At 39.2% G+C, this 12,757-nt stretch overlaps 1 protein-coding gene across 7 annotated transcripts in view; it reads right to left on the bottom strand.

The window, feature by feature from the left end:
• Positions 1-402: 402 nt before the first annotated feature.
• Positions 403-12,757, bottom strand: part of LOC116064251 (amyloid-beta A4 precursor protein-binding family B member 2) — a 38,197-nt gene continuing 25,842 nt past the window's right edge. For all 7 annotated transcript variants that reach the window (XM_031319309.2, XM_031319312.2, XM_031319310.2 and 4 more), the window contains 6 exons: positions 12,594-12,708; positions 5,097-5,172; positions 2,420-2,500; positions 2,217-2,332; positions 1,899-2,081; positions 403-1,211 (listed from right to left, as the gene is read on the bottom strand). In XM_031319309.2, coding sequence (XP_031175169.1) covers positions 1,035-1,211; positions 1,899-2,081; positions 2,217-2,332; positions 2,420-2,500; positions 5,097-5,172; positions 12,594-12,708 — 748 coding nt within the window. In that variant the 3' untranslated portion in view covers positions 403-1,034. The remainder of the gene's footprint in view (positions 1,212-1,898; positions 2,082-2,216; positions 2,333-2,419; positions 2,501-5,096; positions 5,173-12,593; positions 12,709-12,757) is intronic.

Here is a 12,757-nt window from a genome sequence, read left to right as displayed (position 1 = left end):
AACCTTTTATTCAGGTATGGGTCAGAAATAGGCCAGATCTTTTGTGCCAGTGTAAATCCAGTCATGGTCAGGTGGAGATGACTTGTGCTAAGAGCATCTATTTCTTGTGTGTTCACCACTCTTTCGACTGAGACCCTTTTTAAACTCATCAACATAAAACATATCCCATCAAGAAAACATGCAAAATCAACACATCTGTCTCATTTGTCACCAACACTTCATCTCACCCTTATATCTACAATTTCCTGTGCCCTAAATGATCTCTTCCTACATACAATCATTTACATACACTTCATTAATACAATCACTTCATTCATTCATCCTCGAAGGAGGTGTTGAATTTTTAGTTTGTTTCAAGTCTAACACATCGAAGGGATCAAAATATTTGTATGCCATTTGGTGGGAGGGAGCGTGTTGGCAGGTCTTGTCTGTCTGGTCTTGTTTTTTTTTTCTTTCTTATTCATCTGTTAAAATGCCATGACAGCAAGTTGACACCTTGTCTGTCCTGGAAGGCGTTCATAGCTTTGCGTTTCAGACGTCCAGTCCAGGGGCTCTCACTGTGCTGATGACTGTTTTTACAGGAAGGGACAGAGCATGAAAGACAATTGGTTTATGGAACCACTCATTGGTTTACTCCCGTCTATTAATAGAAATGTGATCTTTTTCTTCTGGGTTATCCTGTATCCTGTCTGCTTCATCAAATAATTTATCCAGTCCCATAAATCCACATAAAGTAAGGGCCAGTGAAGCCAGCAGGTGGTTTCCACTTGGACACAGCAGCGTTCAAAGGTCAAAGTTCAACCAATGACACCAGCTTTTCCCTTCCTCCTCATGAAACAGATCAGTTTTCTTGTCATTGTTTTTCATTATCATCAGGCTTACTGGAGGATCGTTCTTCTTTCCTTCATCTGCTGTGGTGACTTTGTTAACATATATGTACATCATTGGTTACCATGGCTGGTACTGACTAGGTGTTGCCGTGGCGATAGTGTGTGAGGTGTCGGCTAGGAGGGTGTTGTGGTCACTGGTGACGGTCATTGCTGGGGGAGTTCCGATGGCTGTTTCTTGGGTTTCAGAGTGTCTATGAGAGACTGGACGCCACGCTTCACGCTGGTGGTCACTCGGCGTGTCACCGTGTCCGCAGAGGGCGAGGACGAGGAGCCAGCGCGTTGGGAGGGCGGCCGTGCCACCAGACACTTCTGATACCGCAGCTGAGGAAGAGGAGGACAGGACTAGATGAGTTTTTATCATTTGGGTTTTGGGCTCTCAGACATGAGAGCAGTATCGATCTTCATCATCTAACTCTTAGCAAGATAGCAAAAAAGTAAATTTAAAAAAATGCCGAACTATTCCTTTAAATACAAAGGTTTTTAATATTCCTTTCGGAATAGTGACAATTCAACAACATAACTAGCCTAGAAATCTAGACGCACCCTAGCGGCAGCAAATGTAATTTGCAGCCAGGGTCAGTCTAGCAACTCTCCGTTGGCTTGCGAGCTGGAAAAACCGAATTCTGGTCAGGCCAATCACATTGTGTATAGAGTTGGTGGACGGGCTTAACATAAGGACGGCAGAGTTACGACGATTCCGCGTGAATTCCCCGCTACTTGAAAACAACGAAGATGGCCGCCAGCAGCGGCCTTCCAATCGGCTTTGGCCGCGACTCCGGAAGACTTGGAGTTAAGCACTGAAGTCATTCTTATAAAAGGAAGATGTGTTCGGAGTTTTGCCAACCGGATACGGCAAAGGTTTAATCTATCAACTAGCATTGCTCTGGTTGTGCTGAGGGAATTTGAAAGACAACTGTTTATCCCGGCCCTCGGATTGAGCCCTGCCAATGGTGAGTTCCATCCAACATAACATCATCTCATTTCATAGCAGAAGAATTATGAACTTACCACGCATGCTGCCTGCACAGCCTCAGAGACACTGCCTGCGTTGGGGTCGCACCAGAAAACATGGCACTGGAAATGCTGGCTCCCAGTGTCCATAATGAAGGCAAATGAGTGCACATCTCGTCCCACGCCCATGAAGGACAAGAAGCGGACTCGACACTCCACCAACACCTCCTCTTCCTCTTCCTGCACACACAGCCAAGAGAAGAATTAGATCCGTCCCACACTCTGATCTATTAGATCTACCTTTCTAATCTACAAGCACATTCACATATTTTATTTATCTGTTACTCCTCAGGACAGCAACAAAAGGTCCCTTGCCTTTTCTTTGATGACAGCCAGTGTGGTGTCAGCAATACTCAATATGACAGGAGTCCAGTCCTCTTTGCCTGTGGAGGACAGGAGATTTTCTACGGCTCCATTTATGATGTCCATACCTGAGGACAAAACACAGGGGAGCCTGAGCAGTGAGACAGTGCAGGATGTGTTGAGATGTGTGTTTTTCAGTATTAGTTCAGGTTTACCTATGGGGCGAGACACAGATGTCATGCCCAGATACAGCACATGAAACTTCTGCACCAACTCAGTCTTTGGCATGGGAAACTCTGCAGAGAGAAAACACACACACACACACACACACACACACACACACACACACACACACACACACACACACACACACACACACACACACACACACACACACACACACACACACACACACACACACAAACACAAACATTAAAACACATACGCACAGAGTGCCCACAGGGAATTTTATCATGCCACAACATCTAACGCAAAGTTCCAAAAGTAAAGTCCACACATGATAATTGGCTTAAACTTGGGAAATAAACAAACACTGGTGAATATTTTAATATTTTAGGGTGCTGTTGACATTATTAGGGCATGAAAAATACGTTCACACACAAGCATGCAGGACTTTTTCTACATGAAAACCCAGCTGTGCCTGTTTACACAATGGCCTGTAGGCAGAAAGGATGAGTGAACGGGGATGATCAAAGATGTTGTATCACCTGCATCTCAATCAGCCATGAAGTTAACATCATTTACACTCAGGACTTCGCCATTAACACACCATGTAATTAGCTGCTTTAGCTTGAGATGACTTCTGACAAGGTACATGCTAAACACTACACTGGGTTACATTTTTTAACTGCACAGTTTAAAGGTTGTTAATCCTCCAATGTTTTAAATGACAACATTATAGAAATCCAACACAATACTAAAAAGGGCACAACCGAAGAATCACCTACCAAATGATGACATTAGTTATTAACTATTTGATGTTTGGCTAGTCAACATGGATTTGAAAAATAAAAACCTATTGCAACATGGAATTAATTATTATTGAGTCAAAATGAAATGGTCTTTATTGTTGAATGACACATTCAGTTTAGTGGTAACTATTTATATACAAACCCAACAACATCTGTAAAGTATAACTGGTATATGAAAACCTAGATTTTAGGGGTACCATGAGTGCAGCCATGGACTTTTGTTTGCACTCATTAACACAAAATTCCCCAAAAATGTTTTGAATTAAATGTTAAATAACAAAGGACCAGATACAAAAATATATCACATAGGTAAATTACAAATTGTATCTATTAACACCACTATGTGTACAATTTGAAACATTTTAAGTGTGAGATAAAAGCCCTGAAAAATCTGAATAATTTGAAAGACGCTATAATCATTTAAAAATTGTATACGTAATGACTTTAAAGTAATGGCTTAAAAGAGTAACAGCAGGCTGAGTTTAGTTGTGCTGAGCTGTGTTTTGAAGTTTCAAGCCCTTTTCACCCCTAAACATACCCGTGTGTGGTTGGGTGTGCTTTGTTGCACCTGTTACCACACCCAAAAGTGATGTCACGGTGTCCTGTAGTACACATGCTCATCACTTTATCAAGGTGAGAAGTTAAACCACTGGAGGTCAGTTACTTTAAATAGAGATAAACCAGCCTACATATGACATTTTCCTCATTTTGACTTTCAGCCCATTTTGCACAATCCACATCGAAATTACCGGATTTCAGAGATTAACAATTCATCATAAGCTCATCTTCCATGTGGTCAGTATGGACTGAATAAGGCAAATCAATCAGAGGTAATGGCTTTAGCCTGGATTCACCTCATCAGTGAAAAAGGTCCCTAATATCTTAAACATTCAGTATGAACTGCTAAAGCTTTGAAAACAGTAGTTACATGAATGATGAATAAGAGGTTTTCATACATTCATTCCATATTTAAAGTAGAGCTCAGGCAGACCAGATCATATGAGGACATTAGGGCCATTATCCTGGTATTGGCGCTCATCCAAAATAATTCAGTGCTAATCTCCTAAAATGTGTCCCAACACAGGATTGTGCACTCCCAGCTACCCTGAAGAGATTGATGCCAGGCGAGAACAAGAACTGTTTTCCATCCACTGGACCTCTAGAGCTCATGGACTGGTCTATCCACTGTAAGGACAACGTCTCTCACTGGATACTAACTTTTAAGTTTTCTTTCAGTTAAAAGACTGTGAGTTCAGGCAAGTAGTAGCTTTAAAAGATGTGAGGGATGTTTCACCAATACGTTCTTTGATCCTGGGGTTGGGATGAGCCGTGAAGCACCAGGCCTCGCCTGAAAGAAACACTAATTGGGTTTTAATGAGGTTGACTGCCTCTGTAAGTGAAGAGCCAATATAGTTCTTTTATATTCTGATGTTGGAGCTCCTTTCCCCCACGCTCAGCAGATACACACCAGCTGAAGTTACAGTGGAGGATGAATTGTGCAGGCACCTTTTCTCTTTCTTCCTATAATTACTTGGGACTGTGAGGAACAAGCGGTGGGACTTAGCGAAATGGGAAACGGTGAATAGAATTAGTGCTTGGTGGATAAAACTCAGTGATTGTGAAGCGAGTTGTTCTGAAGTCAGCATTATCTGTGTGTAACTGAACCACACACTGTTATCTTTTCTATTAACAAATGTTCACAGTCGCTCCTGAGGCGATAAGTTATTTTTTAAAAACACATATATATGGTTTCAGATGTGAAGGAATGCTGTAATGTGAGACAAGAAATCACAGCAGGGAAGATAACACACAACTGACAAATCCAATTCTCTCATGAGGGAACTACTAAAGAAGAAAACTCAAAGAAAAAGATGTGTGCATGTGTGTGGTGTGTGTATACCTTGTAGGGGTACATCAGAGCCGGTCTGCGAGGAGCTGCTAGCTGCAGCCTTGGCACTTTTTCTTTCAGCCATAATCTAGAGAAGAAAGGAAGGAGAAGAAAGAGAAGAGAGGTGAGAAAAAAAGAAAGAAGACGAAAGCGATCAGAATGGGATAAGAAGAGAAAAAAAAGACATGGTTGAATGGACACAACAGTGGTCAAATAAGCTTAGATTGTCTCACAAATAAGCATAAGAAATAATAACACAATTTAAAGGTCCTATGACATGCTGCTTTTTGGATGCTTTTATATAGGCCTTAGTGGTCCCCTAATCAGTCCTTCCAGAAAAATTGAATCAAAAATTCATTGTTGCGGGCAAAAATACTTGATTATGCGGCACGTTTTCTTAAAAAATGCGATGGAATATGCGGGATATTTATGCAATTTTATGCGATGAAATTGCAGGAACTTGCAAAAACTGCGGTTTCATCATAGCTTAATCGCGGGGTTTGCAGCTTTTCGATGATGTTCACGTCGCATAATTACGTCACTTCATAACGTTCCCATGGCAACAGGGGAAAATGGCTGCTCTTGTGTGAAGTAAACGCAACATTTTTCAACTTTCTACTAAGATATATGTGACTTTTTTGCAACGAAAATGCGGGGATTATGAAATCATGCAAGCCCTGCATATTTTGCGCGGAAATCTGCAATTTATGCGGCGAAAGTGCGGCGTATTTGAAAAAATGCGGCCCCCGCATAAATATGCGGACTTTGGCTGATTATGCATTGAATTATGCGATCGCATAATCACGTTTTTCTGGAGGGACTGCCTAATACGGTATCTGAAGTCTCTTTCCCGAAATTCAGCCTTGGTGCAGAATTACAGCCACTAGAGCCAGTCCCACAATGAGCTTTCCTTAGTATGTGCCATTTCGGTGTATGTAGCTTTAAATGCTATTGAAGATGAGAGAGGGGGTGCAAGGTGGAGGGTGGGGGTGTGGCCTTGACCAACTGCCACTTTGCTTGTTTGCAAGCCATGATGTCGCTCTCTCTCTCATAGGCGGGCCAAATTCTCTGGGCGGGCAAAGCAGAGAAAGGGGAGGTAACCTTGCTCCTTATGACCTCATAAAGGGAAGATTCCAGATTGGCCCATCTGAGCTTTCATTTTCTCAAAGGCAGAGCAGGATACCCAGGGCTCAGTTTACACCTATCGCCATATGAAGTGAAATTTTCATGCCATGGGACCTTTAAATGATAAGACGTGATATATATATTTTTGTTATTGTCAACAAATTCCATGAAAAGACCAAAACCAACAATGTGTTCCTCCTTTTCTCAATACTTTCTGACTTCCTCAACACATTTGTTTCTACTGAAGATGTATATCTTTAAAAACCGGTAACAAATATATAATTTTTTTTCAAAATGGTAATTTCCTAAAACAGCTTGGCACTGTGGTTGTTAGCAAATGTTACTCAAACAAGAGTAAACTGTGTTTATTGGGAACTATTTTCAGCCATATTGGTGCGCTAGTGATGGAGAATATGGATTGACTCAGAATAAACTACAGGGCTCATATTAATCATTTTGACGAAATATGTCACCCAGTACAACGGTGTAGCTTACAGATGTGTTTTTAATAGTTGTTGGACAACAATGGAGCTGTATGGCACAAAGGAATAAGCTGTATCGGGCTTTGGCTACACAGGTATTACTTGTAAGTAGATCAATGTATTGTTGGTTTTGGTCTTATTATGGGATTTTACTACAATAAGAAAAATATTAAATATTACCAGCCTTATCCTTTAAAACCTTGTCTTCCAAATGATATATTAAATTCAGCTGTCTAAAAAGAAACTGTCTCTCTCTTTCTCTCTCTCTCTCTCTCTCTCTCTCTCTCTCTCTCTCTCTCTCTCTCTCTCTCTCTCTCTCTCTTTTCTTGGCTGTTCTGCTGCAGTGCACATACTGTTTAAAAAGTGTTGAATATTCTGCATGGCCTCTGCACTGAGCTGCTGCACTCAACCTGTTACAGATACTTGATTAATTGTAGGAGTCATTTATCAAAGTCTATGGTGAGTCTGCAACTCTGCACACAGGGGAACATGCAAGAAGACGCACGCACACACCCCCACACACCCCCACACACACACACAAAGAAAGAAAGCCCGCTGCGCAACTGCAAGACTCAGGTCACCACGTTTCTCCGCTGCAGAAAAGAGAAAACTACCACTCTGTTTAAAATAGGCGGTGTGAAGAGTCATGGTCACACGCACGCACGCACGCACGCACGCACGCACCGAGAACTACAGAAATATAGACACACAGATACACACTCTTCCTTCAATTCAGGGTATGTGATAAGAAGAAATTACAGTAACAGGAAAAAAAAACGTTCCTCTCTAAAAGGGTCAACATGTCTCTTAGGGAGAAGATCTGTAGTTCCAGGTATATCCATCTGTTACAAGGTCACTGCTGGACTAAGGACAGGCTGGTTTGTCTTTGTGTACAGAAGGCTATGTGTACCACAGTGAAGTCCACAGAAGTCCAAGAAATTCAAAACAATCATCAAATTTGTTTACATGCAAATAATATACTACTACACCCATCAAAAAATCTCCTTACAATCAACTGATTACTGTAATTGTGTGAATGCTGATTCAGCAGCACTCACAGTATTGTTATCCAATTCTTCCATACAATTCTTGGTCGCCTACTACTTCTGCATACTTTCAGCTACAAAAAGCATTTAAATATCAAAATGTTCAGCTCTTTAAGGGGATTTGTGCGTGTATTCAACATAGGGGCAAAGCATACCAGTTTTTCAAATCGCTGATATGCGCACATTTTTTAACTTTATCCACACAAATTATATATCAATATGTTCGCAAATGCTTTCTGGTGCTCATGGTGTTGTCAATATATTGATACCATGTATTGTTTAAGCTTTTTTCAGGCTTCTTCAATAGGAAGTGTACCAAGGCTCTTTCAGTTCATCTCAGATAGACATACTATACTGACTTTTTTCAACATACTATACTATGACTTTTTAATAACTTTTTTCAACAAACTATACTATGACTTTTTAATGGCTTTTTTCAACATACTATGCCATGATTTCAAGTTTTGATTTTTAAGTTGATTTTTAAGTTTTCAACATAGTTTATTTTGATGGCACAGTGGCTAAGTTGTTAGCACAGCTCCAACAGGCAACCAGCAAATAATCACTGCAGACTCTATCCCAGGTTTGATTGCCCTTCCATGACATTTTTTTTTCGACATGCTATGACTTTTTTAATCACTTTTTTGGACATACTATACTACACATTTTTTAAGATACTATACTATGACTATATTATCACTTTTTTCAACATACCATGCTTTGACTTTTTAATGGCGTTTTCCACATATATTATTTGGAAGATCAGTGGTTTAGTAGTTATCCCTGCTCCATCAAAGCACTAGCAAATAGTCACTACAGTCTCTGTCCCAGGTTCGATTCCCATTCTGGGCAGGTCTTTTTCATGACGTTTTTTTCCACGTACTACACTATGACTTTATTGTCACTTTTTTTCAACATGCTATACTATGACTTTTTTCGACATACTATATCATGAGTTTTTTATCACTTTTTTCGACATACCATGCTATGACTTATTAATGTGGTTTTTTTCGACATGCTATGCTCTAACTGTTTTCAACATTGTTTTCGGTGGCAGAATGGTTCAGTGGTTAACATAGCTCCAACAGATAACCAGCAAATACTTACTGCAGACTCTGTCCCAGGTTTGATTCCCATTCCAGGATGGTCCTTTTCATGACGTTTTTTGACATGCTATACTATGACTTTTTATCACTTTTTTGGACATACTTACTACGCCTTTTTTAACATACTATACTATGACTATATTATCACTTTTTTCAACATACCATGCTATGACTTTTTAATGGCTTTTTTCAACATACTATTTTATAACTGCTTTCAATATAAGTTATTTGGAGGCATGGTGGCTCAGTGGTTATCACAACTCCAACAGACAACCAGCAAACTTAGTAACTGCAGACTCTGACCCAGATTCAATTCCCAGTCTGGGCTGGCTGTTTTCACGACGTTTTTTTCAACATAAAATACTTTGACTTTTTTGTCACTTTTTTCAACATGCTATACTATGACTTTTTTATCACTTTTTTGACATACGATACAATTACTTTCTCATCACTTTTTCAACATACTATACTATAACTTTTTTCAACATTCTATACAATGACTTTTTTCGACATACTATACTATGACTTATTTTGATATACTATACTGTGACAGTTTCATCCCTTTTTTTCGACATACTATACTTTGATTTTTTTTTCGAAATACCATACTATGACTTTGTTATCCCCTTTTTCGACATACTATACTATGACGTTTTCCCACATACTATATCTTGACTTTTTTCGACATACTAAACTATGACTTTTTTTGACATACTATACATATTACTTGCTATACTTTGACTTTTTTCCACATACTATATACCTTGATTTTTTTTTTTCTTCGAAATACCATACTTAGACTTTCATAATACTTTTTTTTGACATACTATACACTTTTGTTGACATACTATATACTATGACTTTTTTCAATGTATTTTATTCAGTGGCACGGTGGCTTTTTTTTTGATAGGATAGCTTAGACACAAAAGGGGAGAGAGAGGGGGGATATCATGCAGCAAAGAGCCACACTTCGGAATTGAACTGGTGGCCTCTGCGGCAAGGACTAAGACTCTGAACATGGGGCGCACGCTCTACCAGGTTAGCTATTTTTTCATCACTTGTTGTCATACTATACTTTGACATTTTTTGACATACCATACTATCACTTTTTTAATGGCTTTTTTGACCTTTTTTTTTTTTACCATTTTTTTAAACATACTATATTGTTACAATTTTGGACATACTTTAGTGACCGGTTTAGCACTTTTTTCTGCACACTATACTATGACTGTTTTATCACTTTTTGACATACTATACTATGACTTTTTAGCACTTTTTTATGACTTTTTTTCGACATACTATATTAAGACTTTTGTAATCACTTTTTTTCGATAAACTCTTCTATGACTTTTTCATCACTTTTTCGACATGCTATAATATGATTTTTTATCACTTTTTTGACATACCTATACTATGACTTTTCAAAATGCTATACAATGAGTTTTCGTTTAAAAAACAAACTTAAAATAGTCCACTTTTGTTTAATACATTATTGTACTATTCAACATTTCAATGAAATGCTAATACTAATTAAATTACTAATTAAAACCATTCCCACTTTTCCCACTATTATCACTACTTCACCTTCTTACGCAATCATGCCAGCAATCCAGTTTTGCTCTACTAATTTGGCTTTTCAGCATTCACAAGCATTTTCTGCAGGAAATGCATTTTCTAGTTAATTCCTTAATATTGCTGAATGTATTTCATATTTCAGTCAAAATGTCAGAGCTTCGTAATCTCAACTTTAATAATCTGTTCAGAAATCTGGGTAATGCAATTCAGATAATACCTGAAAAAAGTAGACAAAGATAAAATGGCAATGACTACAGGTTGGTCACAGTGGTACTTGGTGTCCATGAAGCTGACATATAAGCAGGTTGCGACAGGGCTTAAACTGCTACTAAATCATATTATGGAGCATCAGACAGTGCTGGTTCCAGTGAGGAAGATTTAGCCACTGAAGAAAACTATGACTGAGTTTTGATAGAGCATCAGTTCCCAGTGGTTCAAACTACATAGATTCTGATACTATTTTTTCCAGTAGAAGAGACCAGTGCTATGTACGATGACAGGGCTTTAGCCATCTTTGACTTACATCATGGAGTCTCAGACACCGCTCCTTTAAGTAATGAAGATTCAGACACTACTACTCAGCTACAGCCACCACTTATTCATACGATGGAGCTGCAGCTGGCAGTAGACCTGCTGATCTGTATAACGTCAACATTGACCCTGATGAAAGCCGCCAGCAGGAGAATCTGTTTCTGAGGATCTACAAATTCTTCTGCCAAGTGAAAGGGGCCATACGTGGATTACATCATAAGGACTGATCCACAACAGGCCCAAATGATTATGTTCGGCATACTCACACTTTGCCTGTCTTTGTGGTATTATGGCGTACAGTGCACCAGTGGGAGGAGAGGTGCAAACAGATGGAAGGTTCATTCAGAAGAAGCATTGCTTCGGTATTTTGTTGGAATTTGGGTCTTAGACTTTGTGCTGAGAATGGACGTCTCAGAACCACATCTGTTTTAGGCGCAACAGGCTTGTTTACTGCATCCTATTTTTTTCAACATGCTATACTATGACTTTTTTCGACATACTATATCATGAGTTTTTTATCACTTTTTTCGACATACCATGCTATGACTTATTAATGTGGTTTTTTCGACATGCTATGCTCTAACTGTTTTCAACATTGTTTTTGGTGGCAGAATGGTTCAGTGGTTAACATAGCTCCAACAGATAACCAGCAAATACTTACTGCAGACTCTGTCCCAGGTTTGATTCCCATTCCAGGATGGTCCTTTTCATGACGTTTTTTGACATGCTATACTATGACTTTTTATCACTTTTTTGGACATACTTACTACGCCTTTTTTAACATACTATACTATGACTATATTATCACTTTTTTCAACATACCATGCTGTGACTTTTTAATGGCTTTTTTCAACATACTATTTTATAACTGCTTTCAATATAAGTTATTTGGAGGCACAGTGGCTCAGTGGTTATCACAACTCTTTTTCTAAATACCATACTATGACTTTGTTATCCCCTTTTTCGACATACTATACTATGACGTTTTCCCACATACTATATCTTGACTTTTTTCGACATACTAAACTATGACTTTTTTTGACATACTATACATATTACTTTTTTGTCTCTTTTTTAACAGACATCCTATAATCAGATGTTCATGAGCCTACTGTGGGGTGGGTTAGGTGATCATCAATGCGGGGAAACGGATCAAATCTGGAAATATGATGTGACCCTGTTGTATTTACCAGGTATTTCCCATTACATACTGTATATTTATGTGTACCACACACACACACACACACACACACACACACACACACACACACACACACACACACACACACACACACACACACACACACACACACAGAAACTCCTTTTTCGCTCTGTAACCTGAATCTTATCTCCTCTCCTCGCTGTAAAGGCTCTTAAACATTCCCTCTATCTCTCTCCTCAGTTCTTACTTCTCAAGTAAAAGATAACATAAATCTTGTCTCTTGCACTGCTATTAGTTCTTCTATGTATGCATGTAGGAGTAGCATCTAAGTTACAACCTTAAAAAGTACCTTTGGATAACTGCATCAACAAAAAAGAGTTTTTTTCTCTTTTCAAAAGTCACTCTGATTAAAGCTTGATAACTTGTTTCAGAGCACCAGATGAGCTCATTCATGCGGAGGCAGCTGCGGTAATGACACCCACCTTGGAGCAGATTTCGTGGAGACTTGTGGCGATGGCTGCGGCAGGGGTATCACATCGGAACACGTGGCACTTCAGCACCCGCGTGTTTTTGTCTCTCGCCACATAGGCAAAGTCCCTGAAACACGGACAGAAGACACATGACTTTCTAATGCAAGAAACAAAAA

Source organism: Sander lucioperca, chromosome 1 (assembly GCF_008315115.2).
Source record: "Sander lucioperca isolate FBNREF2018 chromosome 1, SLUC_FBN_1.2, whole genome shotgun sequence".
In the NCBI taxonomy this organism is placed as follows: Eukaryota; Metazoa; Chordata; class Actinopteri; order Perciformes; family Percidae; genus Sander; species Sander lucioperca.
The sequence above is the reverse complement of the archived record's forward strand: the minus strand, read 5'-3'. Positions and strand labels throughout refer to the sequence as shown.